Source organism: Microchirus variegatus (assembly GCF_963457635.1).
Source record: "Microchirus variegatus genome assembly, chromosome: 16".
In the NCBI taxonomy this organism is placed as follows: Eukaryota; Metazoa; Chordata; class Actinopteri; order Pleuronectiformes; family Soleidae; genus Microchirus; species Microchirus variegatus.
In genome coordinates, this window is record NC_139817.1 from 4,837,048 (window position 1) to 4,862,746 (window position 25,699).

General features: G+C 42.9%; 1 protein-coding gene across 1 annotated transcript; it reads right to left on the reverse strand.

Moving 5' to 3' along the window:
• Nucleotides 1-1,009: 1,009 nt before the first annotated feature.
• On the reverse strand, nt 1,010-25,330 carry LOC310938381 (aryl hydrocarbon receptor-like; the record flags this gene model as incomplete). The annotated part of the gene is made up of 11 exons (XM_083902874.1): nt 25,000-25,330; nt 17,005-17,195; nt 6,382-6,515; nt 5,357-5,446; nt 3,799-3,913; nt 3,575-3,699; nt 3,278-3,480; nt 3,054-3,163; nt 2,611-2,752; nt 1,161-2,310; nt 1,010-1,087 (listed from the first exon to the last, which is right to left on the reverse strand). Exons 1-11 carry the CDS (start codon nt 25,092-25,094, stop codon nt 1,010-1,012), a joined length of 2,433 nt encoding a protein of 810 aa, XP_083759000.1. The 5' UTR covers nt 25,095-25,330.
• Between the last annotated feature and the right edge of the window lie 369 nt (nt 25,331-25,699).

The window sequence follows — 25,699 nt, forward strand, 5'->3', positions numbered from 1 at the left end:
TAAGCTAAATTATTGATACAGAATCAGGTTTGCGATAAATAAAGCCTTTAATATGCTACTTTAGGCTTCACAAGCAGCCATTTTGTGTCACGGCGTTTCTACCGGAGCGCCATCAGACAAAAGAGCCACTCTTAAAAACTCTATTCAGTATATTTAGGGATGGCAATCATCGATTAAGTCATTAAAAGTGTGGGAGAAACCAAAACTGTCCAATGAGGGCTACCGTAAAAACAATGGTGATCCAAAATGGCCGCCTCCATTGCTTGTCCTTCGGTCTATTAGGTCACATGTTTTAATATTTTTATTTGTTTTGTTTATCTCTGATGTGCAGCACTTTACTTTCAGCTGTTGTTTTTAACTTTATAAATAAAGTTGGATTGGTTTCAATAAAATCATATATCAATAAAACAAGGGTCTCATTCTGGGATTATTATTGTTCGGGATGTACGATATTTATCAGGAGTGCTTGTACTAAAAAATTAGATCATATTATCTTTGTGTGCAAATTAATATACATTAATAAATGAATAATAATGCCCTTTCAAATGATTTTATCTTCCATTACTGACAAATGAAAACAACTTTACCTAAACTTTATACCCTGGACATGTAAGATTTAAGTTTTTAGCTCAATAGCGATCGTTGAAAAAGCCAAAAAAATTTTAACTTAATCAATAAAGAAAGCTAACAACGTTCAGTATATGCTGTAGCTATTGCAGAAAATGACACTGCGATATTGTTATTAAAACACTATTTACCTGCGTTAGCCGGAGGTTTTCCTGGTAACGGTGAATGTTAAGTGCGCGCTCTGAGGCAGACAGGATGTTGCCGTTCTCCTGGTTGACGGCGTTCAACGGGCCCGCCGCCGGCTCGCCCCGCCCCCACTGCAGGCAGTGGGAGCCCTGCAGGGGACTCTGACCCAACGGCGCGTCGGTGGACCCGGCGAACGCCAGCATGTCTCCAGCATGGTTGAAAATGCAGCCCCTGTGCGCCGCCGCCTGGCCGCACGTCAGCTCCCCCTGCTGGCCGTGTTTGCCGTGGGCGACGCTGCTCTGCCACAGGCCAGCGTGCGGGAATGTTTGGCTCTCTGGCGTTTGTCCGTTACACGGCGCCATCGGCGCGTGTCCGTTCTGCGTGACGCTCTGCGGCCACTGCTGAACCTTGTGCGCGTGAGGCGCGGAATAGAGCACGGGAATATTCGGCGGCGGGAAGGATTTTAAGTCTTTGCAGGGAATGAGGGGAGGTAAAATGTCCATGACGCCCGGTGCTACATTGTTTGGCGGTTTCGCGGCGCTCGGCAGCATCGGTCCGTTCGCGGCAGCCTGTAAATTGTTCTGTGCGGGTGCGCTAATCCCGAAGGACGCCTGAAAAGGAGCCAGATGCAGATCGTGCCCCGAGACGTCAGGGACAATAATATCTGGGATTTCTATCGACGGGCTGAAAATGTCCTGGAGCTGCAGCTCCTGAAGAGCGGGCATTTTGGCGTCAGACGGCGTGAGAAGGTGACCCTGGTGCGAGAGTTTCTGGCCGCCGTTGAAGATGACGGCCGCGTCCTGCTGGTGAGCGTAGAGCCCATTCTTTGGCGAGAACGCGTGATTGGGGCTAAGCTTCTTGAACATCTGGTCCTCGGAGAGGTGAGCCGCGACGTGGTTGAAGGCGGCGTCGTGGTTGTTGTTGCTTCCCGGCGCCAGGCCGTTGTGTCTGGGGTTCAGACGCTCGGCGGCCTTCTCCTGGAACAAAATATCGTCGATGTAGTCGAATATGTCGGTGGTGAGGATGCTGTCCAGGTCGGCCTTGATGTTGCTCTGCTGATCGGCCTCCTGACCCAGCCTCTTGAGAGCGTTCTCCCACTCCACCAGCTCTTCGTCGCCGACCTCCAGGTACTGCATTGCCGCGGGGAAGTCGCTTTTGTTGGCGATCTTCTCCAGGTTGTCGATGACGGCCATGACGGACTGCTTGGACTCTTCTTTCACGATGGCGCTGCTGACGGCGCTGCTCGCCGCCTCGGCGTCCTGCCACGCGTCTCTGGAAATGCTGACCAGCGCGTGGCTCTCCATGAACACCTGATCAACGGGCGAGGGCGACTCGGCGGCCTGCGTGTACGCCGACTCGTCCTGCTTCAGGAAGCAGTCCAGCAACGAGCCGGGCGGCGCGTCTTTGCCCATGCCGTGGTCGCTGAACTTCTTGTTGAACTGATACAGCGAGACGTCCACCGTGGCGGTGGTGGTGTAGAGCACGGCTTCGCCTGTGGTGAAGGCAAAGTCCGGCTCCGCCTGCCTCCGGCGCAGGTATTCCTCACCCTCCGCGTTGCTGGAAGAGACCAAAAAAGCCACATTATAGACATAAAGTTTGAGCTACGGTCGACGTGTAGATCATACATCACAGACCAACAACTACTTTAGCATAGCTTAACCTTAGCTAGTTAAAGCTCCATATTGTGCTGTTTTTTATGGGTAAATTTGTGTTTAAGACGGTCCGTGTTTCTCAAACTCCAAATCCCTTATCAGCCAAATCCCTAATACTGACAACAGAAAACTCTTTCATTTATCTATAGCTACAGGTTTAATCACTTTCTAAGAGAGGCTAAAAAACAAGCTATAAAACACTTACGATAAAGCCTTCTGGTTGGCGATGATAAACTCAGGTCTCCCTCCCTTGTAGATCAGCCTGGCGTTGGACTTCACCCACACCCAATCGTTGGACTTGCTCAGAAGCCGGAAAATAGTCAGTCCAGTCTCTCCCGTTTTAATCACTGCAATAAAAAAAAAACACACACACAATGAGAGACTGTAGGAGAGCGTTACTCGTGTTACCCGACTGTTAAAATGGGTTAGCGTTAGCGTCATTAGCGTGCTATAGTCAAAGTGGAATGGTCTGTTTAGTAAACGATAAGCAGCGCTACAAATAATCGGCATACCTGTGTACTGCGTAAGCTTAGCATTACTTTAGAGAGTAATTTTAACGCTAAAGGTGCTAAAGGAGCTAACTGGTAAGCGGTGCAGCGCGTAAACATGACTTCACACGCATCTTTTTGACAATATGGGTGAACCTACTGCGCATGTGTTTGTCGGCGCAGTACATCATGTCCGCCGCGTGAATGAACTGGTAGCCGGAGCCTTTCATAGAGATCTCTATCTCTGAATAGCCCAGGACAACCGACCCCCTGCAGAGAGACGAGCAAAGGGGGGGGGGGGGGGAAAGAAGTTAGTTTTACCGCAATAATGAAAAATAACAACACAACAAAAGTGTAGTGAAAAGGAGGAGACTGAAGCGGCACCTGTTGTCAATGCCCGTGGGCGTGAAGTCCAGCTTGTGTTTGGTTTGAAAGAGCAGCATCTTCGCTCTGATCTCCACAATCGCCGGCTGTTGAACGGGGATGGCGATGGTGAACAGCGCCAGCTGAGGCTTGTTGCACACCCGGTTGTCCCGCAAGACGCTCTGGCCGTGGAGGTACTTCAGTCGTCCCTGGAATTTCAACGCCTGGATCGGAAAAAAACAGAACACGGAGGTGAGTAAATCCAACAGTATAACGTGGCTACAACTGACTAAAAACTAAAATATCGGCAGCACTAACCAGAAAGCCGGATGAGTTGTCCAGGAGGCAGCGGAAGCGGCAGACGAAGGTGCGCTCCAGGAACGAGGAGTTTTCCGGCGGGAGCTGCTCGGGGCTGTACATCACCGTGTTAGCGCCCGTCAGGGCTGAGAGACAAAAAAAAAAAAAAACACGTTAAAATGGCGCCTGTGCAGGATGAAAGTCACGTTTTTTTTTTTAAATAAACCCCTGCCCCCCCCACTCACCGTTTCCACCCACACAGGCTGGCGGGGGGTTCATGGCGAAGTGCAGCTGCTGCCTGAACAAGTCTCGGTCGTCGGTGTGGATAAGATCATACACACTCTGGTGAACGACATCGGACTGTTTGGAAGACAACAAGACATTAGCCACAACTGGCTAGCCACAAAATGTGCATACTGTTCCCAACCTGACATAGAAACAAGTTAAAAACAGGGTTCTAGCTAGCACATTTTAGCGTAACTGCGTTACGTGATCATTTGCAGCGTCGGCGTCAATACTGTGCTGATTTATTTGCTTGTAACTCGCCGTCGTCGTGGCTACAGTGATCTAATCTTCGCCTGAACTGTTCATAAAATCAGTAACAATTAGCTTAACGTTAGCCTAGCCGCTTCAGGTAGCCACCGTTTTGGAAATCCACCAAAAACAACAACAGTTCAATTATAAGTCTTTGAATTTTGACTTAAATGATGAAGTTAAATGAAGAAAATAAAGAGCTGTTTCTCATAAACATTGCCCTTGTCGCCTATAAAGAAAGTTTGGTAAACACTGGCGTACATAATAGCTCTCCAGGGTCGTCTCCTCCTACTTAACTGTCCAATGTGAAACATTAACATGAACTACCAATAGTGAACAAGTGAATTGCTACACCGTTTGTTTTTATAGCCTTGGAATTAAAGACTTTTGTGTGTATTTGTTTATTCGTTTTTAGATGAGAGCATCGCTTTATGGAGGCTGCTGCGTTTGGCATTGTGAAGTGAAAGCTGACGGCGTAAACAAAAGAAGAAAAGACCATAGTTCTCCAGAGTTACCTATTGAGTTAACTATTTTTTATTTATGACCGTCTTTTACTCAAGAAATTGCACAGTATTATACAAGACTATTATATATTAGAGTATTGAATAAAATGCTGTTGTTCCTACATATATATATATATATATATATATATATGTATATATATATATATATGTATATATATATATATGTATGTATATATATATATATATATATATGTATATATGTATATATATATATATATATGTATATATATATGTATATGTATATATATATATATATATATGTATATATATATGTATACGTACATATACATATATATATATACACATATATACATTCATACATATACATATATACATTCATACATATATATACATATACACATACATACACACACATATATATATATATATATAAAATGTTAAAAAATTAAGTCACAAAAATACCCAATTAAAGAGAGGAAAATAAGAAATCAAAATTAAGATTATTGTGTAAACGACTAGAGAGATGCAGGCTCCCCCTTGTGGACCTCACTGGGACTGTACGTTGGTGAGCACCACAGTCAACAGCTCATATAGCAACATAACATTGTACATATATATATATATATATTCCCGTCTATAAATACACACATATATATATATATATATATATATATATATATATATATATATATATATATATATATATATATATATATATATAACATGTATATATAGTTACTATATATAGTTGTATAAAAGAAGAGAAACAGAAGGAGCAGCTCACCTGATGGAAGCCCAGGTAATCCTTGATTGTGGCCGAGGAATAAAACACCAAACCATCTGACGTGACCACGATCACAAACCCGTTCAATGCCTGCACGGGGTGGAACATACAGTTAGTTAGTTAGAAAACAAACAAACAAACAAACACACACATCTTATGAAATTATATCATTACAATGAAGAATTGTATTACAATTTGGCTTGAGTTAGGAGTCAGTGGGTCACATGACATTGTCACTATAGAACAAAGGGATTTTAATGTTTATTTCTCACACATTTCATTAGTTTATTTATTTTATTCATGTTTATGCATATAGATGTATATATAGAAGCTGGACGCTACTGGAAAAACTGTGTTTTTGAGTAATAAATAAATAAATAAATAACATTTAGTCTATTCCACTCACTTTAATTAAAGAAAAACACAGAATTGATCAGTGAAAGCAACATTTTACAGTCTGTGTGGATCAATTTCAAGTGTAACCAACCAATTAAATATGATTTCTTTCAACCGTGTCAGTGTTTTGGTATGACAGCGAGTCACATGGCCCAGCTGCAGCTCCTCAAAGAGCTCCTTTGTGCGACGCAATCAGTGCCCGTTGTGATCGTCGCGCAGAGCAAAGTGTTGAAAAACGTACGTGACAGGTGAGCGCAAAATAAACACGGGCGCGCGGTGGCATTTGACAAGCGGAGGTTTTGTTCAAAGCCGCCGAGCGTGGCCGGGGCTTTGGCACCCGGCACAGAGACGGAGCAGCGTCACCTGTCATAACTTCCTCCTCCCGTGGACAGAACCTGGATTACCGGTGTACGACACGACGATCGCGCAAATAAACACAGCCTTGACAGTGCATTTGTGCACCTGCCGGGCTCTCGGGGCGGTTGAGTGATGAATTACACCGTGAGGTTTGTTTCAAACACCTCCTCCGACTGTTTCAGGGTGGATTAAAGGTGGCTGTTTGTGGTCACTTGTTTCTGCTTTTGCTAAGCCTTTAACATACGTTCACAGTCAGTTTTCCCGTCTCGTACCTGGAGGAGGAGGTCCCCCTCAGAGAAGCTTGTGGCGTCCATGCCGTTTCCGTTCTGTCGCTTCTGTCCGTTTATCCCTTTCAGCGCGGGGAAAAACGAACCGCTACTGCTGCCGCTGCTGTTCTTCGTGGTCGCTGTAAAACAAGGTGACAAAAATGTTTTAATTTTATTGAGAGAGAAACCCAACAGTTCACACAATGAGTAAAAAAAACAAAAAACTTTCAACCCTTTTTACAGAAGAAGAAATCTCTGACAGAACCAGACTCAAAGATGTGCGGCCATCTGCCTAGACAGGTTGGGGTGAAAGGGGAAAATGGTGGACAGAAAGGTGGGGTTCTTCGCCAATTTGAGAATGTGCCATATATAAATATCATCTTTCCAGTTAATATTCTGACATTTTAAATCTAAATAAATATTGTAGGGCTGCAACTAGCGGTTATTTTAATCGTCGATTATCTTCTCAGTTAATTGAGCAATAGTTTGGTGGAAAAATGAGGATCAGTGTTTATCAAACCTGTAAATGAATGAATCAATGAATGAATGAATTAATTAATTTCAAAATAGTTAATTATTTTAGTAACTGACTAATAGAAAAATATCCAACTGGAACTTATGTGTGGCCATCTGCCTAGACAGGTTGGGGTGAAAGGGAAAAATGGGTGACAGAAAGGTGGGGTTCTTCGCCTATTTGAGAATTTGCCACATATAAATGTCATTTTTCCATTGGAGTAGAGTTCATATTCTGACTTTTTAAATCTATAACATGGTGAATAAATATTCTAGGGCTGCAACTAACAGTTATTTAATGAGTAATCGGTTGGTCCGTAAAATGTGGGAAAATGTGGATCAGAGTTTCTCAAACCTGATAATAATGTTCTCAAATGTCTCAAAAATATTCAGTTTTAATGATGTCTTTGTTATAAGGAGCAAAAAAAAAAACAACCCAGAAAATATGACTTGTTCTAATTGAATACATTTTTAAATGACTGATTTAGCCCCAGCGCGGATCTATAAATATTGTAATGATGGGTCATAAATCCGTAGAAGAAGCTAGCTTCTCAGTCGTCGGTGCACTGCCAGAAGACAGGTTTTCTCATTGCTGGGAAACCGATATGGCAACCTTTCGTATCCGCGCACACATAATGCATGCACAGAAATAACACACACACACACACACTCTCTGTCCTCTTGTATCTGTCCCTGGAGGGTTTTTTGTAAGCAGTAGCCAACAAGAGTGCTTCCCCTTATCTGAAAGGCCACTACAGGAAAATCCCAGGATATGGCCTCTCCCAAAACGTCAGCGCAGTCCTGTCACGCAACTCCTTAAAGAAGGGGGGGAAGGCAACGGGAAGAGGAGGCCGCCCCACCCTCTGAACTCTCCCCTGCAGCCACACATAAGACACTCCTGCGTTAACCCCCCCCCCCACCCCCACCGAGAGAACTCACACAGCGTTTACATAAACACTCGCGCAGAGTCAGTGCAGTCGTCAGAAATCAGAAATTAAAAAATACACGCTAATATATTCCCCACTTTAGCCAAGCACGCCAGCTGAGCTACGTCAAGTTGAAAAATCTGGATAATCCAACACATCCCTCATGTTTCTTTTCCCTTTTTTTTTCCCTCTGTTCAGAGATCGCGTGAGTGAGCGGGCCTCTCTGTGGCTGCCTGTTTGTTTTGATTCGACTTTTCTCTTCCCCCAGCGGTGAGCGCTCTCTCGTCTGTTCTCCCTCCCCGTCTTTTTCCATTGTTAACAGTTTGTGGCACAGTTTTTCCTCCATGCTGCTGCTGCTGCAGGAGGAGGAGGAGGAGGAGGAGGAGGAGAGGCATGGATGTGTCATGATATACCCCCGGACAGAGCTTGACCAGAGGCTGGAGCCGCATTCTTGTGAGTTTGTGCGGAGGGCGGTGGAAGGCAGATTCTCACTGACATCAAACACAAGAAGCAGGAAGGAGGAGGAAGTTTGTGGTATGCTCAACGACTGGATTGACATGATTCTTTTCCAAGGCCAGGAAATACCTAATCTGACACTAAGGCCATGTATGCTAAGCCTCGACAATAGGGCCAACTAACAACGAGACGGACGACTGCGCTCGCTAATCCCGAAATGGCTTTGTTGACGTTGTTTCCATTCAACTTCTGAGCGAGAGCAATTATGAAAAACCTGGACAGTGTGTAACGAACAAAAAAAAACAAACAGACAGAAAGCCTTCGAGACTGAGAAGTCAAGCCTGGGAAGTAGGTCAGACGTAGCAGACGGCCACCAGGGGGCGGCGATGACTCCTGGTTGCAAAAAAGATCGATTACAGGGTTATTTGTTGGATTAACAAGAGTTTTTATTAAATAAGTAATTATAAAAAAAGAAAGAAATCGAAGGACAAATTATTAAGAGTTTTCCTTAATATAAAGTCTTACTACGGTTTGCATTGGTTTCAAATGCTCAACAATGGCATAATATCCAATAATAAGAGCCAAACACATGTAATACAATTGACTTTTTGCATTAGTACAGTCCAAGGGCCTGAAAACCTGTCAATGTAGGGATTTATTATCGTTTCTTTGCTCCATATGACAAAAAAACCCATTAAAAATTATCACTTTTGTGGACAAAACAACATAAATCAAAGTTTAGGAAGCACCAATCAAAATTTTTTGGGGGGCATTTTATGGCCCAAACAATAACTAATCAAGTGACTCATCGATGCCTAAATTTACAAAGAAATCTTTTTTAAGACACGGCGTAATCCGACACTCGTATCCACTAGCATGGAACTGCAGCTTCCTCTTTCTGAAAAGAGAGCGGCAATTATGGGATTGATGAACTGCTTTTCAAGCAAGACTCCGGGCAAACAACAGGGAATGAGGTAAGCTTTCAGGCGTCTTTTTTCATTGTGTGGGGGGGTAATTAAGTGAAATCCAGAGAGCTGCGATGGGGCCACGCAATCGAGTGGTGACTATTGTAAGGTCTTGCCAGTAGCGAATACTAGCAAGTATTTTAGCGCGGTGAACGGCCGTAGAAAGAAGAAGAATAAAAAACTGGAGCAGCGTTAATGTAGTAATATGCATGTGCTCTGAAAGTAAGAAGAAGGGGGGGAAAAGGAAATGCTGTCACGGATTGGACGCCTGCCCATATTCAGACTGGAGTATAAAGCATGCCAGCAATGCATAGGGGAATATTATCTTGATTTGAAAACATTTAGTTCCACTAGATCCTGTACAGAGATCTCTGTTCTCACGCAGATGTTCAGGAAAGGGGCGGCGCTTGCGGGGCTGAAAAAAAGTCAATGAGCTGGAGCGCTAAGTCCATTGGTTCGTCCGTCTGTCAATCAGTACTTTTGATTAATGTACGCCTGTAAAGTCTCCCGTCACTCTGTGGTGATGTGGCCAGAGTGTCACGTCCGAGACAAAGAGGGAAAAGAGGTTTGAACACAACAATGTGTGTCCTTCCTTTTACACCAAATCCTGATCCAGGAGTAGAATTTCTGCAGCAAAGCTCCGTTACTGGTTCATGTTCACGCCAACATGCTCTGGATGCTGGATTTTGAGGTTCATTAAAGCTAGTTTTGGACGATCTGATCGATGATCAACAATGCTAGCATGTGCTAATTTCTAGGGCCCCATCTTGGTCCTGCTTCCACCTTATCAAGACATCAACATCTTTCAGGAAAGTACACAGAGTAAGGAAAAGTGGAACAATCTATAAAATGATCCTGAAACTTATTTGGACGCTTTCAAAAGTGATTTTAAATGACTTGAGAGACAGAGTTGTTATTGTACTGCGTATGTTTGGATAGTCGTAACCCTGTCATCTCGCCTTGTTTACGACTCTGTTGAAAAGACTTGAACCTGCAGGATTGCAAAAAGGTTGTGGGTTTTGTTGTCGCACAAATGCCCGAGAGCCGACGCTGATGAACTCGAGTCAAGATAAACAGCAATTATGCGCTATTCAAGACACATTGTCTGGTGTTGGTGGTGGTGGAGGTGGTGGAGGTTGGGTCTGGGGGCATAATGTTCAATCAACAAGGCACTATTTTTAGCTGTTTTTGGTTTTCTTTTTAGCTGCTTATTTTAAAGTAATGGCATCAGCCAGCAGGAAGACAAAGCCAAATTCAGGTTCGCGTTTAAAGGGGCGTGCCTCGCATATCATGTCGCCAATAAGTGATGCTTATCGGGCTCCAGGTGGTCAGTCAAAGCTCTCACGAGGCAGGAATGGATGTAAAACTATACTCCGAGGCAGAAAATACAATAAGTCTAAGTTTAGCCCTGGAAAATCACAGTGTAAAGCAAGTACGCGTCGCAGCTGATAGATGTAGAAGTGAAATACGAGGCCTGATCCGCACGGAAACACAACTTTTGTTCTTAAAAAAGGCTTTTCGTGAGCGTGGCATTGAGTTCAAGATGACAAAGTTGGAATATATTAGCCCCACCTGTAAGTGGTGCTGTAGGGTTTGGGTTAGGTGCCACTGAAGTACAGCAGAAACGTGAAAGTATATGCAGAAAAATTGCGTTTTAAGGCTAGCCGATGCTTCTATGTCGTCATCATGTTGAGCCTACCTCTAGCGCACCAGGGGGAAAAATAGAGTCAAATCAAATATGACAACTACTATTAATTGCTAAAAAAAAAAAAAATGACCTCTACTTAAAATCAAATTTACTCTTGAAAAACAACCACTTTTTTTGCGTATCTGGTTAATTTCAAAGTTACGGTCCTTAAATAAATTTAATAATACATCTTCTGTGTTTTGTGATCCCCGACCAAACCTCTAAACGGGACCACAGCTGATGTTGATTAGGCGCATAAACAAACAAAAGTGCTTCTTGGAACCCCCGACATGTCGCAGAAAAGCCTCGGTGGGCGAAAAAGTTTGTCTCCAGACGGACGAGGGGAAACAGGGGAAACGAAGTTTGAGAGTTATGAGAGGAGATGCAGCGCTGCGGTTTAATGCTGGAGAAGACTTGGAACAAACCATTCCAGAGAATGGAAATTGTTGAAAAATGAAAACATGATTAAATCTGTCGCCCAGTGGTCGCTCGCACTCTCACGATATTTCCAAGCGGCGAGTCGTGAATCAAGAGCTTGCAGGCGAGCGCCGTCACTCCAGGAAAAGACGTCCTCTTTATTCGCGTGTTGGGACACCGCCGGCGCGACTTAACGGAGGCTTTTGCGGAGCTTGTACAACAAAAAGCGCAGCTTTCATGCAGTATATCCTCATAACAATCCCAGCAGGATTCAAAAACAAACAAGACTTGGGCTTCCCATGCTGATGCTTGTTCTTACCTCTTTATTTTCCTTGTCTTACACTTGTGTCGTGTGTGTGTGTGTGTACGGGGGTTTGTGTGCTAAAACGTCCCAGAATACCAAATTATATTAAATTATAGCAAATAATATGGTGTTACCACATCAACGATGATTGCTAACAGGCCCTGGATGTTTTCAATGGACTTGGAAAGCGAGTGCACATTTTTCCCTGAAATTTCTAACAGCATCACACAAATATGTCAGCAGCAGTGATCCACAGGCCTTTCAAAATATCCAGCGCTGCCTCGTCAAGTCACGCAACGAGGAACACTCGAGGAGGCAACGGTCCTGCTTTCAATGCAACCTTAAATAGCCAGATCCATTATCGGGTCTGCGAATCTCCCTTGCACCCCCTAAAAACTGCTTACGTTTGATCTTCTCTCTAAAGCTTTTTCTTTTCAACGGTTTATACAGATATTTATCTCAAATTCTAGGCATGTCCCCACTCGTACGCCAATGCCTTGGCATATGTTTTGACTGGGATAACCCTTGAGATTCAACCACGGTGATCTTGTTTAGATAGACGGCAAAGGCCCTGTGTTTTCGGGAAGCCTAAACGTTTCATCTTAATCAAACTCGACACGACTGACTTCCAAATGATTCATACTCGACAGAGTTTATTATACACGCTTGGACTTAAGGAGCTTAGGGGTACTGCGCAGCTGTCACCGTGCGTTTCCCCCAAGACGTAAACACAGGCGCACCATCAGAACTTCATCCAGACTCGTTGGTCCGTAATCCGTCCACACCTGAAAACCCGTGTTACACGACCGCTCATGTTAGCCCATCATGCGTGTACCAGCGTAAACAGGAAGCAGAGTGTCTGTTTGCAGTTGCTTTGCTTGTTTGTAGAGAAACGCCGCAAAGGAGGAACAGCAAAACACAAGAGAGAAGCAAGAAGTGGAGATTTCTTGTACCGACAAGCGCAAGAGGTTTTCCCACAGTTGTGTATTTGTTGTATACAAAACAACGCAAGGGTGGCATTTTCAGAGTCTTGCTTTCTGGGACCTGTTGTCCCAAAAATACCATTTTAAGGATTCCCAAAAATGCCAGCTCCATGTTGGAAAAAAAGCCAACGCTGCGCAAAACTTTTGCCGATTCTCGTAAAAACTCAGTCACTTTGTTCCTTTACCTATATCTACCTCCAACAGCGTTTCAAAATCCGCCACATGATCACACTAATCTGTATCTCGCCATCTCTGCTGCAAGTTATTCAAAGACAACACAAACTTGTTGAGGAGTCACACAAACATCCACGCTGCGTGACCGCATGTTCACCCGATCGCCTACCGAGATTTGACTTTTGGGACGAAATTAAGCTAACGTGTTACAACTTCTCGGAAATCTTGTGAAACATTAAACTAGAACACACAGCGGTTCTTATGTACGTGTGTTTACACAGCCCTGACGACCCAGAGTGACCTTTGTGTTTGTGGAAATACAATCAATATTTTGTGTTTTCTGTATCAAAACAAGAGGGGGGCTACAGTCTCCTCAAATGACTCTAAATGCTGTAGTATACATGTAGTATACAATTCTGACTTTATTCCAGAATTTTGACTTTATTCCAGAATTCTGACTTTATTCCAGAATTTTGACTTTATTCCAGAATTCTGACTTTATTCCAGAATTCTGACTTTATTCCCAGAATTCTGACTTTATTCTCAGAATTCTGACTTTATTCCAGAATGTTTACTTTATTCCCAGAATTCTGACTTTAAACTCAGAATTCTGACTTTATTCTAATCCTCTTCTGTAGAGGTGTACAATATTTTCAATTAAATTATATATATATATATATAATACATTACATTATAATGTATACAGAGAGAGAGAATGAACCAAATTAGGGGAACTCAAGACTATAAAATAAAAGTTAAACATCGGGTGAATGGAGGTGGGCGGACATGACATCATTATTTTCTCAACGTTGTGTATTTGTAGTATACACAAAAACACAACAACTAGCATTTTCAGGCCTCCTGCACATGGAAACAGAACTTTCCTGCTCTACAATCTTTTTCATTCTTAAGAAGTTTTCGATAAACAGGAAATGTCTTCATCCACACAGAACCTCCCCCCCCCGCCCCCACCCCTTGAATGACTCAGCACTGTAGTATATTCGGTGCACTGTCTGAGTGCAGCTTGGCCTTAAACACCCTCCACTGGCCCATTGGAAAAATAACATAGCGATGTTTATGTTGCTTTACCGTGACACAAGCAGCGTAAAACGGCAAACTCTCACAACACCAAACACCTCCACTACAATCATCATGTTCATTTTAACTTGCTGTTGGGAGGCTCACGCTATCTTTGTAAAGGTCAAACACGGTCGTGTTCTGTCTTCCAGAGAAGCAGCTGTTACAGAAATCACAACAATCTGCTCCTACATGAACATATACGAGCTCCCGACAACTTACCAGGTCCTGCTGAAGATGACACCGAAAGCTCCCAAACACGAAGCCACACAAACGCCGAAATCCGATACCCTTCCTAACAATGTCGAACAATTCTTACTTTGGCTGCCATTGTGTTCTAAATCAAACAGCCCAGGCGTTGGTACAAGAGGATCCCACAGAGCAGGGGTTTTCAAAAAAAAAACCCCACTTAAGTCTGCATTAAGTGTCACGACAGACGGCCAAGAAGACAATCTGGCACTTTATCATGCCAGGTAAAGGCTGTGTGTGTGGCAATCTATTTTAAATCCACATCCAAAAAGCACTTTCACAACAGACTAGACAGGTATTTAACCTGAATACTTAGTTTGATCTCAAATTACTACTCTCAGACTCCAGTCTGCAGCTTTATATAATTCCTTCTTCTTCTTTTTTTTTGCTACACCATAGAATTACGCACAATTACAATGCAAAAATTACCAGTTAACGTCGCTCTCTCTTGTTCTTTCGCTCACCCGCACATGCAGTCTTTTCCATTTTTAGCGCCACAACGCGATGTTTGTAATTAGGTTTTAAACATTAGCGTTACTTAATTTAATTTCTGCACCCCTCAGACTGAACCGCGGTCACTACAGCAGCCAGACGGCGTCTGACCCATTTTTTTTTTGCTGCACAGCAAAACGAACAAACGACGACTGATGTGTGTTGACCCAGACTTGACCCTCCCCATCATCACGTTACCCTTAGCACGACATCGGTTATAGGAGACAATCAATACACACATAACTCATAATGCTCAATATGGTTAGGCTGCTCACAAGAGACGGATTAAAGAGAGAATGGTAGATATTCAATCGTTGGTGGGTGACATGTCTTCCTTTAAAGACAAGATTATGTTTTGACTGGCAGTCAGTCAGAGAGTGAGAGAGGTTGGTGAGGCAATTATGAGTGAAACCGCTGATAATTACAGTGAACATGACGCACTGGTTTTACACGACGACGACGCCACGTTGTGCTTTCGGGGATAGGCGTTTGTCGTTTTTTGGCCGTTTGTTGAACCCTCCAATCGAACAGACACCCTCTTCTTTTTAGCCAAGTTTGCTACGACGGGTCGCCAGTCCATCGCAGAGCCAACAACCCTAACCCTAACCCATCAAGATAATGATTAATCGATAACCCTAACCCATCAAGATAATGATTAATCAATAACAGGCGATAACCCTAAACCTAGCCCGATTATCCCTAACCCTACACTCCTAGAAATAAGGGTTCCAAAAGTGTCCTTCTACAAGAGCTGAGGTTCTACCTGGAACCATTTGCTTCTGAAAAACCCTTTCCCGATAAAAGGGTTTTTCAAGGGTTCTTGGTAACACTAAGGGTTGCTTCTACCTGGAGCCAAAAAGGGTTCTCCTATGAGGACAAGCCTAAGAACCTTATATGGTTCTACTTAGCGCTTTTATTTCTAAGAGTGTAACCCAATAATCATCAAATTAATATTTGTTAGTTGCAGTCCTCTCTAAGCTTTGGATCTTCACCACCTTCGTCTTCTTCCAATTGCAAGACTACCTTTGTCTGGCTCTTCCACATTTATTGATTGTTTGCAAGAGTTACACTAGTAAGCCGCCATTATTAAGACCCGATAACCAGTTATTATTTCCACCGTGTGTGGTTGACCACAAAATTGCTTACTCACAGTTGAAGGATTGAATCCAGAGCTACAAAACAAGCTGCTTCATTGGCGTTTTTCCTTAATAGCTGCCGTTAGTTTCTGCTCGTACACTGCTGCCTCACGACCGCAATTACATGTTCCTTCAGCGCAAACCGATTTAACGATGGAAAATAAACATTTCCGATAAAGATTTCTGTTCCAGGTTACGTTCTGGTGTGAGAAGACAAAAAAAAAAATTACAGTATGTGCTTTATTAGCACAGTGTTGGGCCACACAAATCAAAGCAGCTTTGTATTTACGCTAGCTCGTAAGCTAGCAACTAATCCATATCAGGGGTAACATGTGTTTCCATTGAGAGTCAGAGAAAACATTTGGTTCGGCATCCAATAAAACTACAAGAACACAAAGGCTTGAACAAAGCGCACACAATGTACTAAAATTAAACGGCAACGTTGACACATAATGTCAGCGACCCCAGAGGCACCAGAGTAACTTACTCACCGACTCATTTGCCAGCACATCAGATAGTGTTTTTCAAAACTATCATTTGCAGGTGGTGAAGTTTTGCACGTAACTCACACTTAATTGGCTCAAACACATGAGTCATCAGATTTCCACAGCACAGGGTGCCTGCAAGTCTACTCGCCTTACAATGAAGATTTAATATCTCTCCAACAAAATATTTCATAACCTTTCCTCTGCAGCGAGGCCGCGACAACGACGACAGCGACAACTGCAGGTGTTGTTCCCAGGGAGGGTGGAGTAAGGTACGAGTACTGAGGATGTGTTGTTTCCTAAAACCAGATTCCTTCATGCTTCTCATTCCTGCTGCCTCGGCTGTCAGAGGCACTGCCAGCACATTTGCATATGCTGCTCTTTAATCACTTCCAGAGTACTCGACATTTAAAAAAGGTCCTCGCTATTTCACTGCCTACTTATCGAGCCTCGTTACCGCAGATCTCAACTCCAGCAACGTTTGATTTTCTGTGTTATTGTGACTTATTCCATACAGTCCGACTCGTTCTGATTAGATTTAAGAGGACGAAACAAAGGACAAGCTTAAAAAATAAAATGTGTTGCCAAAGAAGCGGTAGGAAACTATGACTCATGCGAGTTTCATCGATATCTAATTGTTATATTGAGTCAGTCTAGTTCAGTGTCGTTTTTTAGGACCATGACCCAAATCACTGGGAAATCATTGATAATTTAATTTATTTTCAGATAACTCTTGTTGCTCAGTGTACCCAGAGTAACGCTCACCTTTGAAGTAGCTCTTAACCCTCAGGTATCCGACACTGAGGCGGAGGACGGACAGTTTGTCGAGGCGAGAGCGAACGTCCTCGGAGAAGGGCAGGAGCTCCGTCAGGCGGTCCAACTCCCCGTTCAGCCGATCCCGGTGTCGCTTTGAAGGGTTTGACTTAATAACTCCATTGCCTTCAGATATTTTCTTTCTGCAGAGAGAGGGAGACAAAAACATCACTGGTTACTTTCTAAAGTGTGAAATATTCAGGAAATCCGGACGATGGACCAAACCAAGAGTGATTCATTCGCAATTTGGCTACCTGGTCCTTTTTTAGAGCCTGTTGTGGGCTTCAGCGTTACTCACTTCAATTAAGACATGACATGAGGCATACTACCTTGCTTCACATGATCACCGGAAAGAAGAGGCTTCCATTAACGTGACTAATAGAGAGTTCTGCTGAGTCAACAGCACGACAGCTCACGTGATACCTGCATGAGTAATCACACCAGGTGCAGAACAAAGCATACAAAGTCAAGACTGTCTAGAGAGCGAGTGGACTCAATCCAGTACGACACAATTCTGTCGGAGGGTTTGTGTCTGTGGCAGGAAGGAAGATGATCCGAGCTAGATCTGCAGGTTTGAGCTTCGTGGCCCCTGTAGCTAGGTGGGGTTATGCATCCATCGTGGAATACATTAGCATTGCAGCTAGTTGGAGCGTAAACCAGGTTTTGTTTGCACTCGCAAGACGAAGCAAGGTTCTTCCGTGACCAGGAAGTGGCGTGACGACAAGATGCTTTCTGGTTTCACTTGGATAAAAAGCAGGTTCTGATTTTTTGGGCTTACCAAATGGAAATTTAACTTGGGTTCATTTTAAGAGGATGGACGAGAACAAGTTTAAGACAAAAATTATACTTGTATGGCAATTTAGGGCGATTTAGGGCTCAAAATGCACTTGCATGTTCATGTACAACCAATACTCCTTTGGAAAAAAGGCCTTAGAGTAGAATTTAATAGAAGTGTACCATACATTAAAAACATATGTTGGTCTCCTACCACCAGTCAGAGAAAAATCAAGTTATTAGCTTGCTTACAAGTATTCTTCTCCCTGGTTTGGCACAAAGTTGTCCACTTTGCAATAACGGTAAAGGAGCTATTGGGGCTAATAAGCATAAAACAATGACTGTCATTCTGTTAGCATTCATCTTCATTAGAAGTCATGTGACCACGACAAAGTCTGTTTGCTCGTACAAAAGATCACGACCGCGTACGTTACCTTTGCAAACAAGGCACCAGTGCGGTGAATGAAGGAAATGAGCTTTGCTCCAGAATAAATATTGTGCAGGCATTAGCATGAAAACCAGACAAAAACTACCTGAGGTAATTCCAGTTTTTTTTTCAGAAAGGAATCGGCGGCTTCGTACCGTACGTGCTGCTTGACCCACGCTCAAGCGCAAAACATAAACTCACGAGGCTAGATGGCGATGCATATGATTTCCCACGAATAGCACACACATGCTAACACACAACTTACTAAATCTACAAATTCACTCAATTAGATTTTAAGGTATACAACTGAAAAGAACTGATTCCTCAAAAGAAAATAGTCTCAAAATTAAGAATATCGCATTCTACCTTGACAATAATCTGAAAGTAAGATAGTAAAGAGATAATTTATGACTTGTGAAGACGGGATGAGACATGTGCGCTGATCCGCCAAGTATTGTGTCACTGAAAAGCACACACAGGCCAAATAAATATTACAGCAGATGCAAATGTTTCCCTTCAGCGGTATTTTATGACCTTGTCTGGGTCACGGCTGGCTCAACTCTATAGGTTGCAAATAACCTAAATATACAGTATGCTTGAATATACATAATATAGCAAATTTTGCATTAAGATCTAGGAAATGTGGGCTATGGCCAACTACTACCATAACATATTTGCAGTGTCAGATTTGGTAATTCTTTACCTTTCCATACATTTCTCTCTATCCTGAAAAGTACCTTAATGGCAGGCTATTACATTTCCTCCCGTGCCACTGAACACAGCGTCAGGAATGCAGACTAAACTCAATTGTTGGCCTCAGATCCAAGCTGTACCTTCCCAGAAACGGAGCGGGACTGATCTCACTCTCAAGAAATGCCGAGCGGAGACAAAAGCCAGCATTCAGGACCACTTTTTTTTCCACCTTGATTTGCTATGGGTCACGGGGGTAGAGTAGCAGACATCAGGGCATTCATTGTGGGAAAGAAAAGAAGGGTTTTACCTCATCCACTCATTTCTACTGGGATTCCTGATATCAAGATTCAAACGGAATGAACTCAAACACCTCGACCGCATGAAGCAACCCCTAGATACACTGGAGCACTGTCACATATTAGCCTCCTGAAAGCATATGATGCATCTGCCAGATCCAGAGGCATGACTCTCTATACATGTTTGGCTGCAGACAAAAAAAGACTGCAAATTTAGAAGTAGGATCGCTTACAAGAAAAAAAAAAGCTGTAGGCTGCACAGAGCGCTTGGCAAAAAATAGAACACAAAATGACATATGGTGTGCATAAATGTCCAAAAACAAAACGATTGGCTTCCAACAAGAGTGGTTCCATTTAGCAAAAAGAAAAAATCCTACGGGGCAGAATGGCAACATTTTGTGATGGATTTGGAGAATCAGCGCATTCCTAAATCTGAGGTATTGCTTTGCGACTAAATTGCTAAATTTGCTGTGACCGGCGGAGCTTCAGAGCTATGCGGAGGCAAATAACGTGACATGAAAGGGGAATTTTGCCATCAGTACATCTACGTTGAGGGGGGGGGGGGGGAAGCACAATGGACCATGTTTACAGTCAGTGGAGAATAGGACGCAGGGGTTTCTTTTCTATCACGAGTTACGAGGCACATTTTACAGTTTTGCTGGGGGTTTACCTAAGAGTCTATTGTCCTCTGTCACGGAGCAAACCAAAGTAAAGTTGACCATGAATGCTTTACTTTACATTAGCGCTGGGCACTAGGTTAGCGCATGACGCGTTTCCATGGCGACTGACCGGGAAAAAGACGCGTGTGATGCCATGTTTACGTTCCGCGACACCGGAGTCTTTAGCTTTACACTTTAGCTGCATTAGCTCCTTTTAGCGCAAGCTAACTGGCGCCTACAGTCGAATTGGAGCGGTTTGTTATTTTAAACGAAAAGAGCAGTGCTACAAATAACCAGCGTACCTGTGTACTGCGTATGTGTGCCTCTGTTTTTAAAGTTTAGCGTAACTTCATTTTAACAAATCCGGTCTTTTTCCTATCAGTCGTCATGGAAACGCATCATGGGTTAACGTTGACGCCGTTAACGCGCCCACCACTACCTGCCCGACTTATCTTATTATTACAATTTCTGAGTAAAATAGCTCGAAAAATCTCACGGCAAAAACATTCACTTGATACGACCTCTAATCCTAACCCTAACCCAACAATTCAAGAGTCAATGGTCTGTTCCATTTACATTAGAAGTTGGATGTAAATGGGTGTGTGACTTCACCCTTGAAATGATCATGTTCCAGTTAAAAAGTCCGAAAGAAAATGGACGCAAATGTCTCTTGGGCTTTTCTTTGGAAAGAAAAACCAGTCAATAACAATGCTCAACGAGAGATTTTGCATTCCGCGTTGAAGATTCCGATGGGGCGTCAACTGGAACGCACCATCTGATATATTATTTAACAAATTGAAACTCCTATTATTGTTATTTATCTAAATGAAGTCCACCACTCTCGCATGATAGCTGACCCCTTATTTAAATTCTGGCTGTACTATTATTCCATTGTTGTTTTGTTATGGGAACACATATTTTCTGTGTTTGTTTGGTTTTATCTATTTTTCTGGTAAAGATTGTTATTATATATTTAAAAAAATGACTACTCGTGAGTTTGTGGAGTCCTCTTTGAAAATCAAACAAAGGGCAAAGAACAAAGGGTAACTGTATCTGTGTTTACCAGGACTGTTGGCGCTCTGCCACACCCCTTATCAGCATGTCTGCTGGGTGTGTGTGTGTGTGTGTGTTTGTCACAATCGCCGTTGATGTGCAAAAACAACATTTTCATCAGTGCAGCATATTATCCTTCCTAATTAAGAATACGAGCGGTTGCCAAGAAACAGTCACATTATGTTATCAACCACACAACTGATGATCTACTTGTGATAAGGGATGAGCTGATGCAAAACTCAGTCTTGCTATGAGAGGGCGGGTGATTTGTGCGCTTGGCACCGATTTTTTTTTATTGACATTTCAGTCCACTAGGTGGCAATATGATTTCTCAAATATTCAGTATTGCAATATCATGATAATGGATATCGGACAGATAAAAATATTAATACAATCCGATACAATCCAAAAATCCTACGCACAATGTGTGTAATAACTAGTGCAGGGCACTAGGTTGACGCACGTTTCCGTAACGACCGACCGGAGAAAGACGCGCAACACCGTGCTGCAACACCGTTTACCAGTTCACTTTGTTAGCTGCATTAGCGCCGTTAGCGTGCCTACAGTCAAACTGGAGTGGTCTGTTTATTAAAGCAAAAGAGCAGAGCTACCACTAACCAGCGTACCCGTGTACTGCGTATGTGTTCCTCTGTTTTTAAAGTTTAGCATTACTATAAAGACTCACTTTAACGATCCGGATACGATACGTAAACAAGATGTCACGCGCGTCTTTTTCCAGGTCAGTTGCCATGGAAACGCATTGTGCGTCAACGCTAACCGCCCCTATCGCGTTAATGCGCCCAGCACTAGTAATATCGTAAATAGAAATAAGCAACGGCGTTTTTAGCTTCTTCGTGGGAGATTATGGCGTGTTACACGTCAGAGAATTGTGTCTTTGATTTAGCTTGAAATGGCTAGCACAAAACAGCTGCAGACTGATATCGAGTTTGTGATATTGGTATCGGACACGAAAAATGGTATTGGGCCATCCCTACTTGACCCGAAATTAGCCCGTATGTTTTAATAAGCTAAATAATACTTTCAAAGTGACGTTGTCGTGAGAGTAACCTGTAGAGGCGACAGTAAGAAAGGATGCAGCAGGCTGCAGGTGAATTTAATGTGTTGTTAAAGAAATACCGCAAAAAGCATCGTTGGATAAACAATGTCATAAACTGTGCCAATTATGGTTGTTTAATGTTCTTGTTGCATGTTTGAGTTGGAAGACTTCGGGTAGCGTTACGGACGTGGCCTCGCGTTGACATGACCAGGGCAACATATGTGTTTAAAACAACAACAAAAAAAGGGCATGAAAACATTGTTGTCTGGGAACAGAAGACGCCGTGTTCTATTTAAAAAAAAGAAAGAAAACGGTGCACAGGTCACAATAAATAGACGCATTTCATTTTAATTAGAGAGCAGGAATCATGGCGACGGAGACGGGCGACGTACACAGGCGGCATCCGGGTAATAAAAGCGAGAATGTGGATGGCCAGATCTGCCGTGGAATGCCCCTGTGTGTAGTGACCGCAGCTTTTTTACAGCAGGAATCAGTGGTGCCTCTCTGCAGCCGTGCCCAGCTGGGCCGTCCAGGAAAAAACCTCAGTGCACATTATACACAGTCCCACATCTTCAGAGACACAGACACAGGCCACCTTTGTATTTTGGGATTCAGTCTGGGAACAACAAATCTGCAATTCGCCAGATCCCTGTAAGCGGACATGCGTGAATCCATATTGTGCGACACACCCTTTTTAACGTCAAGTAGGTTTATGTTGTACAATGTGATTAAGAAAAAAATCCCCCCCCCCTTTTTTTTTTTGAAGTTTTAGACTTACAAATGCCCTTTGTATAAACAAAACGTGAAGCGGATTAGGCTTGACGTCTGGTGTTGATCAATGCAAAAGCAGGACCCGATCCTGTGTTTTCCATCGTCTACATTTAGAATCTAGAAAATGTGATTTTAATTAACAGCGACTGGGTTTGGATATATATATATATATATATATGCTGAGGTAGGACATTGTAGTTAGACTCCAAAATATTGAACACTCGTTCTCTCTTTGGCTCAAGTTTGGTCACCGCCAACTTCTATGAAAAACACCTGGCCTTTTCAGCCCGTCTGTCTGTCTGAAGATTAATCCGTCTGTCATTCCACTTCGGGCCTCTCAAATGAAGTTTAAGACAGTTGACTTGACTTGGTCCGGTCAGGGATATTCCTCTTTAGGGCCTGTCACTACAAGCACGGCAGCAGTGCCGTGCTTGCTCCTGCTATACGTTTATATAAATCCATTAGCGTGTTGAACCGTGTGGAAATTTACACAACTTGCACAGGAACGAACCTGAAACTGATCTGAAAGCTGGACCGCTGCCAAAACTGGAGACAGGTTTTCACTTGAGCTTATTTAAGTTTGGTAGATTTGATCTAGTAACACAAACATAAATCAGAAACTCTGACGAGTCGCTGAACTCCTTCGTCGAAGAACAATAACATTGTCTGTGAATTTACTCAGATCGATCAAAAAAGCATGTCAGGGATTTTGAAATAGATCATCTGCCCTGAACATTTGTTACCTGCCTTAACCCTATCCCATAATCTTAATCAATCTATCTATCTATCTATCTATCTATCTATCTATCTATCTATCTATCTATCTATCTATCTATCTATCTATGTTAACTGTAAAGAACGAAAGTAGTAAATATATATAGCAAGTATACTAAAGTGTACATTGTTTGGTCCATAAAATATCATACAATCTTGTCAATGTTTCTCAAACCCCCCCCCCAAAAAATCACTTTTGATTTAATTAAAATAATTTAATTAGTTATATGGAGCAAAGAAACCAAAACAATATACACATGTAAGAAGCTGGAAAATCAGAAAAACAAACAAAAAATCACTCTAAATTGCTGCAGACCTAGCATAAAGTGTACAGTACAACAGTGTTTCTCAAAGGCTCTTTTTGGCATCTTTAAAGTTTATGTATTACCTAATTTCTGCCATAGTTGCACCATAAAAACAAACAAAACTACCCATGTGACAGCTAGCTTGAAACTCACCTACTTCAAATAGCTACGTGATCTTTGACTGTGTAATTGTGCTAATTTTAACTGTAATGTATGAGAATCTTTAGAGGCTCTTTATAAATAAAATGAATTATTATTTAATTCACTTTCTACCACATGCTAGCAACTGCACCACCGTGTGGCTCAATTAGTATTGCAGTATTGTATGTAATATAATAATAATAATAATAATAACTATTATTATTATTATTATGAATACAAATAAGAAGAGTGAAACAGGAGATGGGTGCACAGTAGAGAATGCACATACAGTACATGCAGCCCAGCACTGACTGAATCCAGAGCAGAGGGGGCGGGGCCATATCAGATTACAATAACAAATTCTCCGACTTGATTGTGATAAATGCGCGAGGGCATTAATCCATGCCAGATCTGAGCTTCGCACGGAAATTTTTAAGGTGGTCCGGTGGATGTATTAATAGTACAAGACACGGAAGGGGACAAAAAACAACAAAAGTGCTCACAGTTCTCGACACAAAAACGCAGGAAAACAATATTCTATTCAATCCCGAGTGTTTAGGATTTACGACTCACACGCGGATTACCCGTTTTTAGACGTTTAAACGTTGCGCTACCTTAACAACTTACCTGCTACCAAAATCAGTAGAGTTAGCCATTTTAAAGTGGCACGAGTCGCGTCAGGTTATAGTTTGGCTAATTTCAACACTGGGCCAAACAACCTCCCCCCCCAAAAGTGCATAAATTACACATTAAAGTGTGTCAATTCAATTCTTAATTCGTCTTGTCCTTATGTTACCCCCCCCAATGTCACCTGTTGTTCTTCCAAGCGTGTAAACACGTATTTCAACGTAAATCCAAAGCGCCTGACTAAAAATCAAAAACTACGCACCTTTTAAAGTTGCGTTAAAAGTTCAAACCTACGTAACTTTCACGCGTAACCGCAACACACAAAGTACAACTTTTCAGCGCATTAAAACAAAGAGGAAATACGGCTTACTGTTTGAGGACGGGCTTCTTCCTCTTCTTCGTAGCGTAACCACCAGAGTTTCCCAACATGGTGTCACTCGAGTCAACGCTCATTGATTCTGACATTGGCTTCACTTTTTGTCGCTGTTGTTGTTAGTTAGTTTTCCTTTCCTTTCCCTGCCGCGTTTACTCCCTCGCTGCCGGGACTTCCTCCACCATCCGCTCGGTCGTCGCGTTAAAAACCATCGAATCCGACTCCCATGGTATCCCAAAGCGGCCTCGGTCCACACACACTCCGTGAGGTTGCTCAGCGGAGGTTCTCCTCCTACCGACGCCGCGTTGACAGAGCCCGTGGGCGGTCGCTGTGGCTGCTGACCTTGGTCGGCGCAAACTGTGGCACAGGCAGCGGCGGCAGACTGGAGTGGAGACTGCCGCCGGTGGTGTGCGTGCGAAGAAAGGGGCGGTGGAGTTTGACAAAAAAAAAATGTTATGGCGCAGATTTCAGCTTATGCCCAACCCACCTTCTATGGATAAACAGCGCCGCTCTATTTTTCATTGTTATTATTATTCAGAGTCACTGTAGTTTCCCCCCTTTTCTCTTTCACGGGGCGTTTTCAGGAAATGTGTGTGTGTGTGTGTGTGTGTGTGTGTGTGTGTAGTCTGTCAGAGCTGTGTTTTAAGGTGGACTGGACTATGTGACTTTAATGCCCACATTGTGTCGACATTGTTGA